Source organism: Diadema antillarum, unplaced genomic scaffold (assembly GCF_040938485.1).
Source record: "Diadema antillarum isolate AM-2024a unplaced genomic scaffold, OU_Dant_1.0 seq00000009_RagTag, whole genome shotgun sequence".
Classification (NCBI taxonomy): Eukaryota; Metazoa; Echinodermata; class Echinoidea; order Diadematoida; family Diadematidae; genus Diadema; species Diadema antillarum.
In genome coordinates, this window is record NW_027271131.1 from 1,195,151 (window position 1) to 1,213,399 (window position 18,249).

Sequence of the window (18,249 nt, forward strand, 5' to 3'; positions counted from 1 at the left end):
TTAATTTGAATATTCATCATCCAGATGTACCACAAAATATTGAGTTGCAATTGTTGTGTCCAGATGGACAATTTTCCAAACAGTGCGGAAACAATTTTGCAGCTTTAGGTCTTCGTGCTTGAAATCAAAACATGGGAATCAAACATGATTTAGCTTTCAGTCAGTCAGAGTTTGAACAAACTCTTAATTTGTTTGTTTTTCAATTGAGATTTTAAACATGACCTTTTGTAATGCAAATAGGGCATGTACCACAGTAAACCTCAGCTCTGATATGATTTTTTTCATCAAACACATCATGATTGAAGGTATGATAGTACCTAAACAATAATGATTCCGTAACTTACAGAATGATTATTTTGTAATAATAATGAAAAGTGCATTTATATGATGCTTTATACTGGTGTTTCTATTAAGTGCACTGGTGCTTTTCATACAAAAGATTAGAAAACACAATAACATTAGAACAATGCAGAACCAAATTACAGTCTGAAGAGATGAAGAAGGAAAAATGATACATGTGATACAGTGATGCAATGATTAATAACTGACTGTGTACAGGAATAAATCTTGTTTAAACTATACATGCATGTATTAGTAAACCATTGATGATTATGAAGCCATTTGTTGGGCTCTAAACTTTTTTTCTCTTTCTACATTAGAGCCACTCAAAGTTTTACTCTGAGTTGTTCCCGGACACTGCAGGCGGTGAGGCGGCTCTGACATCCACCCAGTGGCTTGCAGGAGAGAATGCTGAGGTAAGACACGATGTCACCTTTTCTACTCGAGTATTATTGCAATTTTAACTCTTTATGTGCCATGGTGTAAACCCCCTGTGTGCCACATTATTCAGAGATAGCAATGTAAGTCATGCTTTGGGAAAACATTCTGTTTTTTCAAATCTATGTAACTTTCATAGATTTTTGTTACCCTGGGCATGTAGTGAGCAAAGATGTAGAGAAAAGGTCAAGCTTTGGTTTGAATGTGAATTTATGAAAAATCTATGATTGTTTTTCTTTCAAATGACCAGTAGCTCCATCATTGTAGGGGCATGACTTTTGCTCACAAAATAATGACAGAAACTTAGAATTTACACACAAATCTAGTAGGGCACACAGCTTGATAGTCATTCACCACATAAAATGCAAGGTACATGCGACAGGAATGGAATCGTGAGAAACGCTTTCATTGTACTGTGGCATTTTGTGATTATCAATCGGTTTGGGCGGGTTTGTGCGTTTGAGCAGAATATACAAAGTTGGCACGCCATCGACTGAGTTGGGTGTGCGAACATGGCACATAAAGAGTTGAAGACCCTGAAAATAGGGGAGACGGTATGATTACACATAACATTGCTCAGTTAGACTTGGGAATCGAACCCAGGTCCTTTGCATGTGGAGGCAGACGTGCTACTGACTGAGCCAAATTGCCATCCTGGTCAATTTGATTGGTTTAATGATGATGTCATCATCTTGAAGTGACTGGCATCTGTGCAATCACATTACATTGCTTGTCACGGATGTATTTGTGTGTATCAATTTCAGGTTCCCAAGATAAGCTTGGATCCATCAAAACGACAAAACACAAAGCCAAGGAAATCAACCAATCAGCAGTCAGTCTCAAGTTCACCGGCCAATCAGCAGGCTTCAGGGGATGCTTCAACAACTCAGAGCACAGTAAGATGTTGCAATGTAGTATGGTCAGGAAAAAATCTTAAAGTTTCACCAAATAGAGAGAGTGAGACTTTCTTATTTTGTGCATTGACTGCTGTTTACACAGTAAGTATGCTTTGGTTTATGATCTGATGATGTTTGTGCTTTAAATGTAAGTTTAGCCACAATTCTTTTGGTTTGTTTGTTTGTTTGTTTGGTTTTTTTTTGCTGTGTGTAAAACAGAAAGACAATTTGTGTATCATAGTGTGCAATGAACCATGCCTGATTGGATTGTAATTGCCATTTATTTCATCGTCACTGCATTCCTCTAATATGTTGTGGACGAGTACCACAATGTTATAGTATTAGAACAGATGATTTTGTGCAGGTTGTCAAGGAGTTATATGTTTGGGCTCCTTGCCCATGACCTCCTACCCTCTCCTTTTGTTTTCTTCGTTCTTTGCACCCAGCCTGTCCCTACCTGTTCTTGTTTTGTGAAGTCCTTATATGTGATTGCTTTCTCTGCCTGTTTGTCATTTTGCCTCTGATGAAGATTCTGCTAGGATCGAAAGCTCAGGCCCCCTCTGACTCCATTTTACTCCATTGGCTCGCCACTCTTGGATAAGCAGTTTTCAGCAGCTTTTTTTTTGCTACATTGAGTTATATGTATAGCGCATTCATCAAACGAACCTACAAAATCACTATTCTCAAAGACTTCGACATAATTTTTGCGATGCCTAACTTGAGCCTTGTCACTCTTTTGCACAGGAAACCAGTCAAACCGCAGCAGCGAGTGAATCGAAGGAGACCCAACCCTCAAGCTCTGTAGCAGCTCCCTCAGTGTCATCATCATCAGCAGCAGCACCAGCACCAGCACCGGCAGCTGCAGCATCAACAACTCCTTCAGGGGCGTCGGCCAGTTCCGCATCCTCAGAGGACCCGAGGCCGGCACCGAGCGGCTCGCCAAAGAAGAAATTCACCATGGGCCAGACCTCCAAGTTTAGGCATTTACAGGTGAGGGCAAAGGAGATGGAAATTTATGGAGATGTTAAACCGGAGCAGTGTCATTGCTCAAGTTGTTTTGTTGTAATTTTCTCTTTGCATATTTTTCTCTCAGTTCCACCATAGATGAAACTATGTTGGACTGTCCTGTATTTGAAGCTCAGGAATGCTGATGAGACTCTTTGAAATTAGACCAATCAAAAGTTGTTTTACATTTTGATCATATTTTGAAATGAGAATCATCTTGCTGAGTGACGTTAATCCTGCAATTGCAAAGTGAGGTAAACTTACAATCATTGACTATTTAGCAATAACTGTATACTTGTGGTGGTAGCAAATATTTACTTCAAAGTTAATGTTATCACCATGGAACAGTTCATCAAAAAGTCATCCATGTCACATAATGCAGGGCTCGACACTAACTTTTTTGTTTGGTGGCCCGATGGGGCCACCAAAATCCTCAATTTCAAATTTTTGGTGGCCTGAGAGAAAAATTTGGTGGCCCTGAAAAAAAAAACAATAAAAAAAACATTAAAAGTCCTTTTTTTTTAATGAGTCAAATATCTAAGTTTTATCCAGTCATAGTAAGAATTGGAAGTTGGACATACATCTACTCATAAATAAACCTCAACAAACTCGCAACACTCACTCTCAGGCACTCATTCAGTCCTTTTCATCCATCCTTTAAACAAACATAACTGCTAATTTCCGGCGCAAAAAGTTACAAATTAATTGTACTTTTCAAAAAATGTTGGTGGCCCGAGGCGGGCCACCAAATTTGCCCTTTTTTGAAATTTGGTGGCTCGACTTTCAATTTTGGTGGCCCCGGGCCACCGTTAGTGTCGAGCCCTGCATAATGTTTCAAAGGTGCTATGTAACTCTACATATTGGTTTGACATTGAGTTATCCTTCAAAAGCGAGCCTTTTTATTTCCTATCCTATTTATCCAACAGTTGGCATACGTGGCATAGTGCTTTTTTGACAGTCGGTACATTAGTCTGATAGTTCATTTCCAATAATTAGTGATTATAAAATCCCCTTAATCCCTAATGTCCTTCCTAGTTGGACTGAGGCACATTGCTGAACCTGACTGGACTTGCTAACTCTATAACTACATGTAGGTTAAGTTTAGAAGAAATACCTTTGCCGAATACTGGTGAAAAAACTTGGCAAATAAGGTTTCCTGCCTTGGCATGTATAGGATTAATGAAGTAAGCTTCAAAAAAGGCATGGTGGCAATCAATCTGCATCTCTCCCATACTATTTGTTATCAGGGTACTCTGGGCCAGCGCAACCAGCACATCATCAACATCAGGAAAGTCAGCATCAACGTCTTTGGGGAGTGCGACGGTTTCCATGCCAACAAGAAGTGGGCAGTAGTACCTCTCAGTGGAAGTGGCGGATTGCTCACAGTAATTGACGTGAGTTGCAGTAGGCTTCCAATAGCGTGTTGTATAGAGGAGATTATAAACTATACACACAGATATTTTCATGCGAGTGATTTTACGCGCTTGGCCGGGTATGGTAAATTTCACATGTTTTTGATTCCACGGAATCAAGACATTAATTAGTGGAACATATTACAAGTATGCATGTGCTTTTATTTTGGCACTGCTTTTGGTCTCATGAAATGTGCGGAAAATTTCAGTTTTTTCAGTACCGGTATGTCGCAATGTAGCAACGTGTGTGCATGAAGATGTTTTGCGTAATTGTTGTCAGCAGTATTTTTTAGGTTATAATGCACATCGACTTTCTCAAAAATGATTTTAAACGACATTGCATGGATTAACTTCAGAGCTTGTACATGGACATGTCAGTTTTGTTAAACTTATCATGTATTGTCATGAGCATTACTTCTGAGCTAGCCTCAAGATATTCTGTCATGGCTCGCAAGACAATGAATTTTGTCGTGACACTTACATCTGCATGGCCTGACATTTATTTTTATACAGCAAATCATATTTTTAAATGAATTTAAATGAATAAATTTGTAAAATGATTCTAAACCACATGGCTATGATGAATGTCAAAGTTTGTATGTGGACATGTCATTATTGTTTAACTTATCATCTATTGTCATGACCATTACTTCAGAGCCAGCCTCAAGTTATTCTATCGTGGCTCGCAAGAGAATGAATTTTGTCACGACACTTGCATCTGCATGGCCTGACTTTTACTTTAATACAACAAGTCAAATTTTTTCAGATCAACAGCCCAGGCAAGTTACCCGAGACGGGAGTGCCAACGATTCAGAATGGTTCAACAATGATGGACTTTGCCTGGGATCCGTTCAACGACAACAGGCTTGCCGTCGCCAGCGACGACGCAAAGATCCGCATCTGGAGCTTTGGGGAGGAAGGTTTTGAGGGCACACTCACGGAGCCAGACTCGGCTCTAACAGGTCAGAGTTCAAATCAGGATGTACTCCCTGTATTCCCTGTGCAATAATCACTTCTATTCATTCATTCTAGTGATTCTTGGAGTTTGGTCTGTAATTTTCTCCCAGTTTTTGTGTTTCTAGTTTTCTAGAGTTGTTTTATGTCTCATACAGTCAATGACAATGACAGTAACTATGACAGTGTCATGCAACTCTCCTTCCTCTGCGTAAACATCTTTGACATATTCGTCTTCTTCTTCCCTTTCCCGACCAGTTCATATTCCTTCTCCTGTCTCTCTATCCCTATATCATCATGGTCTTCTCTTTTCGTGCCATTTTTATTGCTTTTCTTTTTTTCATCCACACCCAATACTGTATAAGCTGTTATATCCACTTACAGATATTTTCGCAGATGAGGAGATTGCAGACATTTTCGCGAGATTTTTTTTTTGTGAACATGTCAACATATTCGCATGTTGTTAAATTCAAGGTCCAACTGTAATTTCCATGTTATACCCTTGCATTTACGAAAACTAAACCCATGTGAAAATAACAGCTTAGACAGTAATGTGATTGTTGTGATTTAATGTTGTAGAAGTTTAATGTGAGGTACCTTTACATTTTGATCATCAATGATTGAGCTGTAGCATTCCACCCAGCTCTTTTTAGATTGAGAAAGGTTTGAAGTCACAAGAACAGGCCTTTTCTCTCTCATTACAAAATGTTACAAATGTGAATGGAATATTGCAAAGCAATTTCACCTCAGTTCATCAATAGTAGATCTAGCAAGACAAGTTCTGCTTAGAATTCTCTTAAATGTTTAGCATGCAGGGAACTGTTACCTATACATGGCTAGAAGAGTCTCATTCGTTTTATTTTTTTGACATTTTGATGATATGCTGCAGGTCACACTGAGAAGATCTACTTTATCAAGTTTCACCCCCTGGCTTCGGACGTCCTCCTCTCCGCCTCCTACGACATGACCCTAAAGATTTGGGATCTGACCTCGTCCGAGGAGATAATCACACTGGATGGACACACTGACCAGGTACGGCCACAGATGGACACATGTGTGGTCATCGTTGCATTGTGTATGCTACAAGATATGGAGATAGTTGTTTTCAGTAGAGGTGTTGTGAGCCAGTGGATAGTTCAATGGGCTCTCTAAGAGGAAGTCTAAGGTTCAAGGCCTGCCACAGGACTTTGGTGGTAGAGTGAAAGTTTAACTACAATATGTCCCTCATGCTATTTTCTAAGCAAAATTCTGGAGTTTTGAGTCCACACACTGTCCAAAGCAGACAAGTAATCAAAGTATGTGGCTCACATTAAATATTTGACCAGGTAGCTCTAAAATATCAAACCAAAAGTCTTGCTTCCTTAAACTTAGATCAGAATTTATTGATGATCTTATGTAAGGTTGATGAGAGGCAGTTGATTAGTGTATTTGTTTGGTCTTATATTAATTTTATTTTATTTTCTATTTTTTATTTTTTTTTCTATTTTTTATTTTTTTTTAAATATATTTTTTATTATTTTTTAATCTATTTATTATCATTATTGTTATTATTATTATTATTATTTATTTATTTTTATTTTTATTTTTTTTGGGGGGGGGGAGTTTCCACAAGCCCTAGACATTTGTAGTTTCATTCATTTGTTTTTATTTTTGTTGATAAGATGTACATAGCCTATATTAGTCTTTGATTTGTCTTATGGCATTTTATAGATGTTTTCAGCAGCATGGAGCCCAGATGGGAAGAAGATAGCGACGGTCTCAAAGGACGGGCAGATCAGGGTGTATGAACCAAGAAAATCTACCTCGCCCATTGCAGTAAGTACACAGGAGCATGATGTATGTTGAAATTTCAGATTTATCAAAGCAAGTAATGGATCATCAATGATACAAACTTTTGGAGTATTTACGTGGATTTTAACTTCTAAGATTATTGCAGGTTGGCTTCTACAAAAATATTCCTTTGTTTTTCTATCTATCTGTCTGTCTGTCTGTCTATCTATCGATCTATCTATCTATCTATTGATAAATTGATCAATATTTCTATCTTTCTAGCTTGTTATATATCTATGTATCTATGCATGTGCAAGTTTGTTGACTCTTCTGTAGGTGAATTTCCCCATCACATGATGAAATAATTTCCTTTCAAAGGATTTCCCAGAAATCAGATTATATATAAAGTTCTCTCTTACAAGTATTAATTCAAATACCTTCCAAGGATGCTCTGCTATGACACAGACATACTCATGACATCAGCATGAAATATATTAAGCGCAAGATCAAACTGCTCCCAAAGATCCTAAATTACTGTGAAAATAGGGAATATCCTCTCATTTCGGGGAAAAAATTAACAAGTCTTCCAAATGACATGTGATTGATACCATTATTCCTTTATGACTGACTGGCATTGCAGACAGTTGCAGCTATTGACTCATGACTAATTGTTATATTCAACAAATTTACTGTCAATTCTAGCTTTGTACAGCACAAGGTCTATGCTCTAAGCATTATTCCATGACCAGTCCAAAGTCAAGTAAGAGGATAATTTATCTCAAAGATGTGCCCATACTGTAAAACGAGGAATGTTCACGTTCATTTTAATTTTGCAAATTTCACGAGAGCCAAGATTTGCGAAATTAAAATGCACGTGAAAGTTCTTGTCTACACTATATGCATTGAATGTTAGAGGCAACTCACAAAAATTTCATGACATGAAAAAGGCCATTGGCTCCAATTCGCGAAAATACCTTGTTTTACAGTATGATGATTTGCTGATAGATGTATTATATATGTATATATGATGTATAATACCCAGTATGATACTATTCAAAAGAGAGTCTATGTACATGTGTATCCTGTGATGTAATGTATTCTCATATACAACATGTACTAGATGTGTTGAAAAATAAAGGATATGCATAATTCCTTGCACAGTATCAATGTTCACCATACATCTACCGGTAGTTTTCGGTTTATTTCATCTTTAAATTCTCAGCAAGGACCAGGTCCTGTTGGTTCCAGGGGAGCCAGAATCTTGTGGATCCACAATGGAGACTTTCTCTTGACCTCAGGCTTTGACAGGTTAGTCCTCTGTTGATTGCAGGACCAGGACCTAAAGTTGGACTCACCTAATCCTCTCATAGAAAATTTTCTAACATATAGCAGGAATGTCATAATGCCTCACACTACAATAATTCTATTAGCACATTTGAAATGCATGTGAAGACACTTAAATTTACATTCTAATAACAATATGAGGGTGTGTGTTTGAAGTGTACTCCTTAGTACTCTGGTTATGAATAGAGGTGTCATGGTCGTTCACACTCAAAACTTCATTCAGTTGACAGCTGTGTGATAGATGTGAATAAGTCCATGCACCACATACTCACTTGGATGTATTAAAGATAGAATGACTGTATTTCAATTTGCATCTATAAATGAATGCTCTAGTGATAACAGGAAAAAGGTTTGCAAATACTTCACAAGCATATCCTAAAATGATACAAATAATTACTTATCCTGTTTCTTTGAGCATTCTATTAGCTACCAGCATTCTTCCTTTCAAATACACTCTGTGTACTTTGTAGTTGTTCATCCTGTGATGTATAATATTTCACATTCTGTTGTGTTTAGTTGAGTTCCATTGGAATTAGTCATCGCGATACGATGATGAGACTTGGACTGATGTGGACCAAAAATCAACCTGAAATGAACTTCTGTTTGAGCATGTTTATCATGTGCATAGGTTTAATCTTGTGATTAAGTAATAGATTTTAAGCATTTTGATTCAGCTAGAGCATCAATGCATCAATGCAAGGCATGTTGTTCTTCTATGCACACTTAGTTTTGACTTTTTTACCAGGTAATGCAATATTTGTTTGATTTGAAACTCTGATAAAACAAAATTGTGAGATTTGACAAAGAAGGAGCTGTATGAATTTTTGGTAAGATGACCCCATGCACTTCTTCCGCTGTACAGGAGCTCGTGCCGTGTGATCTCCATCTATGACCCCAATGACCTTTCGAAGGCTGTGGAGGACAAGGTCATAGACAAGACGCCCTCAATTCTCTTGCCAACCTATGACCCTGACACCAATGTGGTCTTCCTTTCGGCAAAGGTGATGTTTTAAAAAAAAAAGGAAAGAAGAAGTTAACTTTCCATAATCATGGGGAGATGGGTTAAAATTTTTTTTTTTATTCTTTAAAAAAGTTTTACAAACTTGGAGTCAATTATCCATGTTTAGATTTGAAAAGGAATAAACTGAAGAAGCACAGTCTTCAAGATAAACAACAAAAAGTTAGACTTCATAATTGTATACATTTGTAGGTGTAAATTCTCCCTGGATTAGAAACAAGCTTTGCAGGAATTGTGCATAAAGACAAACAAACTCATAGCCTTACCAATGAAAAGTTGAAGTTAGTTCTATAGCTGAAAGTCTGATATTGTGCCCTTATAATTATTTGCGGTCACACAGGTATTTTGTCTTCTTTTTTATTTGCCTCGTCACTAATTGCCAGATTGCAATGATGTTTTAAGGGAGACCTGCAATAATCCACCGATGTTGTCCATACTCGTGCTCTATTCGTTTTTGAAATTCTTGCAGGTCCTAAGATCATAATTTGCTCTCTTTACACCCAGCGTATATTCTTCAACAAGAATTTCACAATTTTTATGACCAATAATCGTTCAATGTTTTACACTAACAGTTTTTCTCCCCTAGTTATTTAAAAGCAGTGAATTTAGTGAACAAGAGCCTTAATATGCACAAACATTATGTCACAAAAGAGTTGTATCTTTGAATATTGTCATGTAAACTGCATATCGTCAGTAATTTTGCTTTTGCTAGTTTTGCCATTGAATGTTGCATAGGTGGTGACAGAGTAATTAGTGACAGTGCCCTCTATATGTGAAGTCTGACCATTCACTCCTCCTCCATTCCTCTGCAGGGTGAACGAGTGGTGGCAGCTCTCGAGGTTCTCAGGGAGGCTCCGTATTTCCTTTCTCTTTCCAGCTACAGCTCCCCAACTCCTCTTCAGGTAATGCTACCGATGTTGTGCTCAGCCTGGTTATTTTGCTGTCAGTCAGATATATTAGGATTTGAGACTGGGCTGTAAATTGCTTTTTTTTTATATGGAAATTGCAAGATTTTATGTACAAAGTATGTGGCAAGTTGTGAGGTGATGACAAAACTCACTCATTTGTACATTCACATAGACTGTTCAAGAACTGTTCTGTTAAAATTAGCAACACTTCACAGTTTCATAACTTCCCTAATTTTTATTCAATTTTGATCATATTTTCAGCGTTTTGCTTTGAAGATTTTACTGTCCATTTTCATTGAACTCATCCAGACTTGCCTTGTAGCTCTGTCACATGAAATGACTACTTGTTGGTATATTGTATCAAAGACATCTTGAGATGGGTATCAGGATAGGGTTAAATGAATTTTTTTTTCACTCAAGTTTCAGCTCTCAACTGATTTGAACTTTAGAGCCAACTGTTCATGTTGTCTATGTATTTTAGTTGGGCAATTTCATGAAGTGACATAAAATGCTTGTCTATAAAAGCAAAAGTCGTCAAAACTTACTGCACTTTTTGGCATGAATTGCAAACTTTTGGTCATCTTGTAATTTTTTGGTAATGGTATTAAAGTGTAGTTCTTGCTGTGGTTTTTGCCATGAATATTTTTTTGCAATCATTGTGAGATTTACCAACAAGTATTACTATGGTGTCATATTTTTTCCAACATTAACAAATATTTTGAATGCATGTAATGACATTATGGACAATGGATGCATAGATTTATATTTTGACATACAATTACACGTATACAAAATATGATCAATTCTCTATGCAAATTTGAGAAAAGAATTATGTTGCATTTGACCGAAGATGCTCCAATGAAATCCAAAGTGTTTTGGTCATTCTTTCTCCCTGTCCAGGCATTGTCATTTTTGCCCAAGACAGTGTGTGTGGTCAAGGATGTGGAGTTCATGCGAGCTCTGATGCTGACCAAGACAACGATAGAACCAATCCATTTCACTCTCCCAAGGGTCAAGGTAAATGGAAATTTTATACTTTGTGGAAATTTAAAACAAAATGGAAACATGTTTTATCTGTACTAACTAAAAAATCACGCATCAGACAATACAGTACAGAAATTGATATGATGTATAGCTAAATTGCGTGCAGTTTTGTTGATTGATATGATGTATAGCTGAATTGTGTGTAGTTCTGTTGTTTGATATGATGTATAGCTGAATTGTGTGCAGTTTTGTTGATTAATGTGATGTATAGCTGAATTGTGTGCAGTTTTGTTGAGTGATATGATTTATAGCTGAATTGTGTGTAGTTTTGTTGTTTGATATGATGTATAGCTGAATTGTGTGCAGTTTTGTTGATTGATATTATGTATAGCTGAATTGTGTGCAGTTTTGTTGATTGATATGATGTATAGCTGAATTGTGTGCAGTTTTGTTGAGTGATATGATTTATAGCTGAATTGTGTGTAGTTTTGTTGTTTGATATGATGTATAGCTGAATTGTGTGCAGTTTTGTTGAGTGATATGATTTATAGCTGAATTGTGTGCAGTTTTGTTGATTGATATGATGTATAGCTGAATTGTGTGCAGTTTTGTTGATTGATATTATGTATAGCTGAATTGTGTGCAGTTTTGTTGATTGATATGATGTATAGCTGAATTGTGTGCAGTTTTGTTGATTGATGTGATGTATAGCTGAATTGTGTGCAGTTTTGTTGGAGGTATAATGGACATGATATTATGAATCCATTTTATGAATTTCATGTTTATTTTTGAAATTAGGTTTCAGATTTTGTTCTGTATTGAACTCATTGTACATCAGAAATCTTTGTGTCAGTGAATGGCTTTGTGTGCTAATCATTAGTGAATAGAGTAAGTTATTAATGAGGAATTACCCTGGCCAGTGCTAGTCTCAGATTTGATCTTGCATTTCTTTGAGAGATGCTCTTATACACTCAGCAAAAAAAGAAAGTAAGCACTTTTTCAAGTTAAGATTTCTCATGAAATATTTGGCTGAAAGCTAATGTATTATATACCATATTGAAGGTAATTTGATTGGCTATCAACCTGGTAGGTCAACATAAAGGGAAACTTTACGCATGAGTGAACACCATTGTTTTTCTCTTCCAGGACACAAAAGTAAAAATTGCAAAACTGAATAAGTTGTCATGCATGCGTATGTGCTCTTCCATTGAACAATAAGAACAAACAACAAGGTTCACACAAAAAGAAACTTGAATTAAGCTGAAAAACTAAACTTTTCATCTCTATGATATCTTTAAAGCATAAAAGATCAATGAAGGCTAAAAGAAATGGAGGAAAATAAAGCATCTTATGTCAAAACAAAATTCAAATGAAATAAGAGAAGAAGTAATGATTAACAAAAATGGTACAAATTTGATTTCTTTTTTCAAATTAGGAAATTGTAAGTAATGTTTGGTTCTTGAAATTGTCACATGGATTCTTAAATCACTAGATTAAAAGAAATAAATGAAGAAATTTTGCTCATTTAATCATCTTTATGCTTATTATTCCCTATGTCATTTGAAGTTTGAATGGACAGAAAATTCTTATCTTCCCCTTTAGTTTCCCACTTTGCTTTTCTTGCAGGCTGTAAAGAGATATAAAGAGAACAAAAACTTATTTTTCCCGTTTCATTCATGTCTCTCATCGTGTTAAACTGGTATTTTGTTGTCAATATTATCGTGAAGGGCACTTGCAAATGAAAGAGAACATGTCAATTTTTGCAATTTTTAATTTTGTGCCTTGGAAAACGAAAACGAATGTGCTCACTCATGCATTAAGTTTTCTTTTTAATTAACCTATCTGCTTAATAGCCAATTAAATTCCCTTCAATATGGTATATAATACATTGATTTTCATGAAAATCTTCTGTGAAAAATATGACCTCGAAAAAGTGTTTACTTTCTTTTTTTGCTGAGTGTATTTTATGGCATGACTGTGGAAAAATGTTGTTATTTACACACACACTCACACACATGCTCATATACTGTAAAAGTGGATATTTCTGTGTGAGTAATTTTTCGCGCTCGGACGGGTAAGAGGAGTTTCACATGTTTTTAATTTCGTGGAATCAGGACAATAACTACCAGAACATGTTGTATACAAATATATTTGCATGCTTTTATTTTCGCGCTAGCTTCTGGTTGCGCGAAATGCACGAAAACTTCCACACCGCGACAATTTCCACTTTTACAGTATACAATTGTATTTATATACTGTGGTGTACATATGAAGTCAACTCTGCATATTCTTCAAAGTCGATCTTGATGTGACTAAGTAAATCACATCGACTTTATAGTATATACAACTTTTGCGTGTACAGAGGAATATTAGACCTAGGACTGTGAATATGAATTGTTTCCTTTTATTTTCGTAGCCTTTGCCGATTACTTTAAGTATCTGCACTGTCGACTTACACAGAGTTGACTGTCGGGCATGTAATTCAATTAACAATACTCTTAAGTGTTGGCACATTAAATATCTGTGTGATTATGTCCTTTTCAGAAAGAGTACTTCCAAGATGACGTCTTTCCAGACACCAGGGTTGCGTGGGAACCGGTTCTCAGCGCATCAGACTGGTTTGGTGGGAAGGATGCAGAACCCAGGAAGATATCCCTGTGTCCAGAGGGAATGAAATATCGTAAGTACTGCACACCTGTGCTATTGAGAACTGATAGAACTTGGACAGGATGTTAAGCCTGTGCCAAATCAAGAGCCTCAGTATCTTTAAAGGACAAGTTCACCTTCATATACATGTGGATTGAGTGAATGCAGCAATATTGGTAGAACACATCAGTGAAAGTTTGGGGAAAATCGGACAATCCGTTCAAAAGTTATGAATTTTTAAAGTATCTGCGTAGTCACTGCTGGATGAGAAGACTACTATAGTGTATGATGTCATATGCGTACAATCATATAAAGAAAATAAAAAGGGAATTTCGCAAAACTTTACTTTTTGAATTAAGTGCACATTTCTTCGACTCTGTTACTGACATATGTTAAGGGTAATATTATTCCCCCTGCCTTCTGAAAGAGAGAAGTCAAGTGTTCTTTTCTTATGTGAGAAAAGTGAGAATATGTTGAATTTTCTTTATTCTTTCTTTATATCGTTGTACTCATGTGACGTCACAAGCTATAGTAGTCTTCTCATCCAGCCTTGAGTGAGCAGAAACTTAAAAAGATTCATAACTTTTGAACGGATTGTCCGATTTTCCTCAAACTCTCAATGATGTGCTCTGCTAATATTGCTGCATTCACTAAACCCACATGTCTATACAAGGTGAACTTGTCCTTTAAATGAATGAATTCTGGTGAGTTGTGTTTATTGCAAATGACTGACAAATCACCCTTCATCAAATTGAATAAATACAGATTGTTCAGCATGTCAGAAGTAGCCATGAATAAATCCAACCCGATTGTGTTTGCCCATGATTTCGTTGTTATGGCTGCTAGTGAAACACTGAATAATTAGTGCTTATTTTCATAGATAAAGGGCAATTTTTCTCTTTTTTTTTTCCAAATCGGCATGAAGTGAGCTCTATTCCCAAGTCGGGGCCAGCTCAGGCGAAGTATTCCAGCGAGAAGGAGATTTCTTACAAGACAGATGCCGAGAAAAGAGATGAGGTGAGAACACTTCTTCTTCTTTTTCTTCTTTTTCTTCTTTTTTTCTCTTCCTTTTTTGTTGTTGTTGTCTTTTTTCTCCTCCTGCTCCTTGTTCTCCTCCATAGACTTTCTTCTGATAGAAATTGCTCTTGTTGCTGCTGATTTTATTATTGTTTTTATACCCCCGCCAAACGAAGTTTGAAGGGGGTATATAGGAATCAGCGGACGGTCGGGCGGTCGGGCGGTCGGTCCGTTGCAAATCTTGCGTCGCGAACTACTTCCTCAGTTTTCAACCGATTCCCATAAAACTTGGCACAGATGTGTGCCTTGGGTTGTAGATGTGCAAGACGTATTTTTTGACAGTACCCAAAAGTATGTTGCCATGGTAACGGCATATTATGGGCAAAAATGGGTACAAATCTTGCGTCGCGAACTCCTCCCACAGTTTTTGATCAATTTTTATGAAATTAGGTACAGATGTTCATCTGAATATGTTAATGTGCAAGACACATATTTCCGCAGTGGCAAAAAGTGCGTTGCCATGGTAACGGCATGTTATTGGTAAAATATAGGGCAAAATGCTTCATGGCAAAACTGCTTCATCAGTGTTCTTCCAATTCTCATGGAATTCATATTGAATGTTTGTCTTAGGATATAGGTCAGCATGACACATTTCTTGACAGTGACAAAAAGTATGTTGCCATGGTAACAGCTCACATATTATGAGCCAAAATGATGGAAAATTTTGTGTTGCAAACTACTTCCTCAGTTTTTGCCCAATTTCCATGAAACTTGGTACAGATGTGTGCCTTTGGTTGTAGATGTGCAAGACGCATTTTTCGACAGTACCCGAAAGTACGTTGCCATGGTAACGGCATATTAATGGCAGAAGATCAAGGAAAGATCTTGCGGATTTAACTACTTCCTCAGTTTTTTGACCAAAGCTTATGAAATGTTGTTTTGACCAAAGCTTATGAAATGTTGTTTGGCGGGGGTATAACCAGTCGCTGTAGCGACATTTCTAGTTTAGTTTTATCATCATCATTATCACCAGCATCATCTTCATCTTCTCTTCGTTATCAGTAAAGACGCTTAACTAATAAGACACAAAAGTGCGCGCTAATCCTGTACAAAACAAATGGACAGCGCGCGGTCCTCAAGCGTATTATACACATCACCTGAGACGCGCTGCCTTGACGCTTGATAAACAGCAGCAGCGGCTTCAGGGACAGCGCGTCTCAGGTGATGTGTGTCTTTGCCTGAGACGCGCTGTCTTTGAAGATGTTGTTGTTGTTTACCAATCGTTTTGATTGTGAGATCCTGTTGTTGCCAAATTTTTACCTCCACGAAATAATCCTTATTACTCTAAAATCTTGTTCTTCAAAATAATCTCCTTAATCGAAAAAAAGCTATGACTATAATTTTCAAATCTTTTTAAGATAATAGAAATACCACTACCTTTGGAAATGAATGATGTTTCTAGGTGTACTGAGTTTGTACTTAGCTCTCTTGTGTATCGTCATGTAGAGTAGCCATTTTGTGTCCACTTTTATCGCGCGCCTTCGTATCTTTTATCTACTATCTGTGGTTATCAGTGATATCAGTTTTATCATGATCACTATTGAGAAAATAATTTTTGTGTCATGTGATCATCCACGTTTCATGATTCCTCAATCAGATCATGGCCGCCATGACCAACAAGCTTGCCCTGAAAGCAGAACCATTGCCCCAGGATGACTTTGAGGGCGTCGAAGATGATGAATGGGTAAGATTGAACTCTCTTCGTCATTTCCCCCCAAAGTCGTCTGCATTCATTTTCATTTTTACAGTAAATATGAATCTAAATCCCATATCCTAATGCTCAGGCAATAAGAATAGGCTTTATTCGAATCCATGAAATTCTTCTGTCGAGATGTTTTCATTGCAACTGATTGACAAATTGCCCTACATCGGCATATTAAAATTTACGTCAATGTAGGGTAATTTGTCAATCAGTTGCAAGGAATATGCTTGCAAGAGAATCTTCTCTTGTATATCTTTGCGATGCTAAAGGATCATATATATTTGCAGCATGGAGTGGATGGAAGGATTGACAAAGTGTGTTCAAGATAATATGGTTCATAATTCCTTTTTAATCTAGTGTATATATCTTAATATGTGTTTGTATCCGCATATTGTAAATTGCCAGCTATACTTTGAAAACCACCATCATGCAGAAGGCAATGTAATGGAGTAGAACTTTATGAGATTTAATTACAAGAGCGATGCCAATTAAACTTTTCATCCCTTATCATTGCTGTGTCATTCTTATGCAACATGATTAAACCATTTTTCTTCTTTTATAGACTATGCCAAAGTGCAGAACTATTTTTTGAGCAGTGGTTACAGTAACTGTCATTGAGAACCATGCAACCTCTTCAGAAATGTTTCAACAAAGATTAATCACTGCAAGTAGCTAATTAAATTGTGATCCAGAGAAGTGAATATCAGACCACATCGCAGAATCCAGCCGAACAGTTCTTTGCTTGATGCAAACTCTACTCACTACTTTACTGATATCTCCCATGAATATTTTATCTTTTTCTTGCAGGATGACTAGATGGAGGCTGCTGACAGAATGAGATGCATTCCCTTTGAAGTGAAAGAGAAATAGTGAGAGAGATTAACTCCTTGAGTTCTTTTCTTTCCATACTCTTGTTATGTCAAAGGAAGACGTTATGGCAGCATGGGTTAACTATTATTGCACTGACTGTAGGAACCAGTTGATTTTCAGAGCAATCACAGATTAACACTAACACAGTCCCATGGGCAATATTTGTATATACAATGTCAGAATTTTAGCTTAGCTGTCATGAGAGGGTTGATGGATTCTTGTTGTGGTGTAATGATTGCTAATGCATTCCATCTATATTATCAAAGGTCCGTAGTAGTAGCCCTCACTTTTACAGCATCATGGGGTGAAAGTCTCAAAATGATGCCAGAGTCTTTTCCCAGCCTTAAGTCACAAGCGTATCTAGTAAAAGTGCAACGACTGTCTGCCCATACAGATCATGTGGCGCTGGAGTCAGATATTTTACAATTTTTCATCACAAAGTGACCGGAGTCTATCCTATAAATGAGAAAATGAATGGGACCTTTTATCCATCGACAATTTTCAGATGTGTGGATGCAGTTGGTCCAAATACTTGATACCTTTAATACTCAATGCAGTGACAGACAAAACTTTATAAGTGCTAGAGACTCCTCCACGAGAAGGCTATGCTATCTTCCAGGCTGCACCGATAGTGTGCTCATGTACCAGTAATTAACCCACTGACTATCAGAGACTCCAACCCCAAGCACCTTCTGATCTGGAGATTCTCCCTCCCGAAACCCCTAGCAAACGGGAGACTCGAAGTTGATGTGTGCGAAGCGCGAAGTTTCTAGGGTTCTAGATGTTCTTTGGTGCTATCTAAGGCTTATTTTTCAACTTACGATAGCTATAAGTAAGAAATCCTTTCCACCGGGAGACACAGAGCCAGGGCGGGAGAAATCAAATC

General features: G+C 37.1%; 1 protein-coding gene across 1 annotated transcript in view; it reads left to right on the forward strand.

The window, feature by feature from the left end:
* Positions 1-17,796, forward strand: part of LOC139725037 (coronin-7-like) — a 34,519-nt gene extending 16,723 nt beyond the window's left edge. Inside the window, exons 11-25 of the mRNA XM_071636127.1 lie at positions 660-755; positions 1,542-1,673; positions 2,457-2,663; positions 3,926-4,072; positions 4,857-5,052; positions 5,934-6,076; positions 6,755-6,859; positions 8,037-8,122; positions 9,021-9,159; positions 9,989-10,078; positions 10,985-11,101; positions 13,613-13,748; positions 14,640-14,731; positions 16,389-16,475; positions 17,301-17,796. Coding sequence (XP_071492228.1) covers positions 660-755; positions 1,542-1,673; positions 2,457-2,663; positions 3,926-4,072; positions 4,857-5,052; positions 5,934-6,076; positions 6,755-6,859; positions 8,037-8,122; positions 9,021-9,159; positions 9,989-10,078; positions 10,985-11,101; positions 13,613-13,748; positions 14,640-14,731; positions 16,389-16,475; positions 17,301-17,309 — 1,782 coding nt within the window. The 3' untranslated portion in view covers positions 17,310-17,796. The remainder of the gene's footprint in view (positions 1-659; positions 756-1,541; positions 1,674-2,456; positions 2,664-3,925; positions 4,073-4,856; positions 5,053-5,933; positions 6,077-6,754; positions 6,860-8,036; positions 8,123-9,020; positions 9,160-9,988; positions 10,079-10,984; positions 11,102-13,612; positions 13,749-14,639; positions 14,732-16,388; positions 16,476-17,300) is intronic.
* Positions 17,797-18,249: the final 453 nt, after the last annotated feature.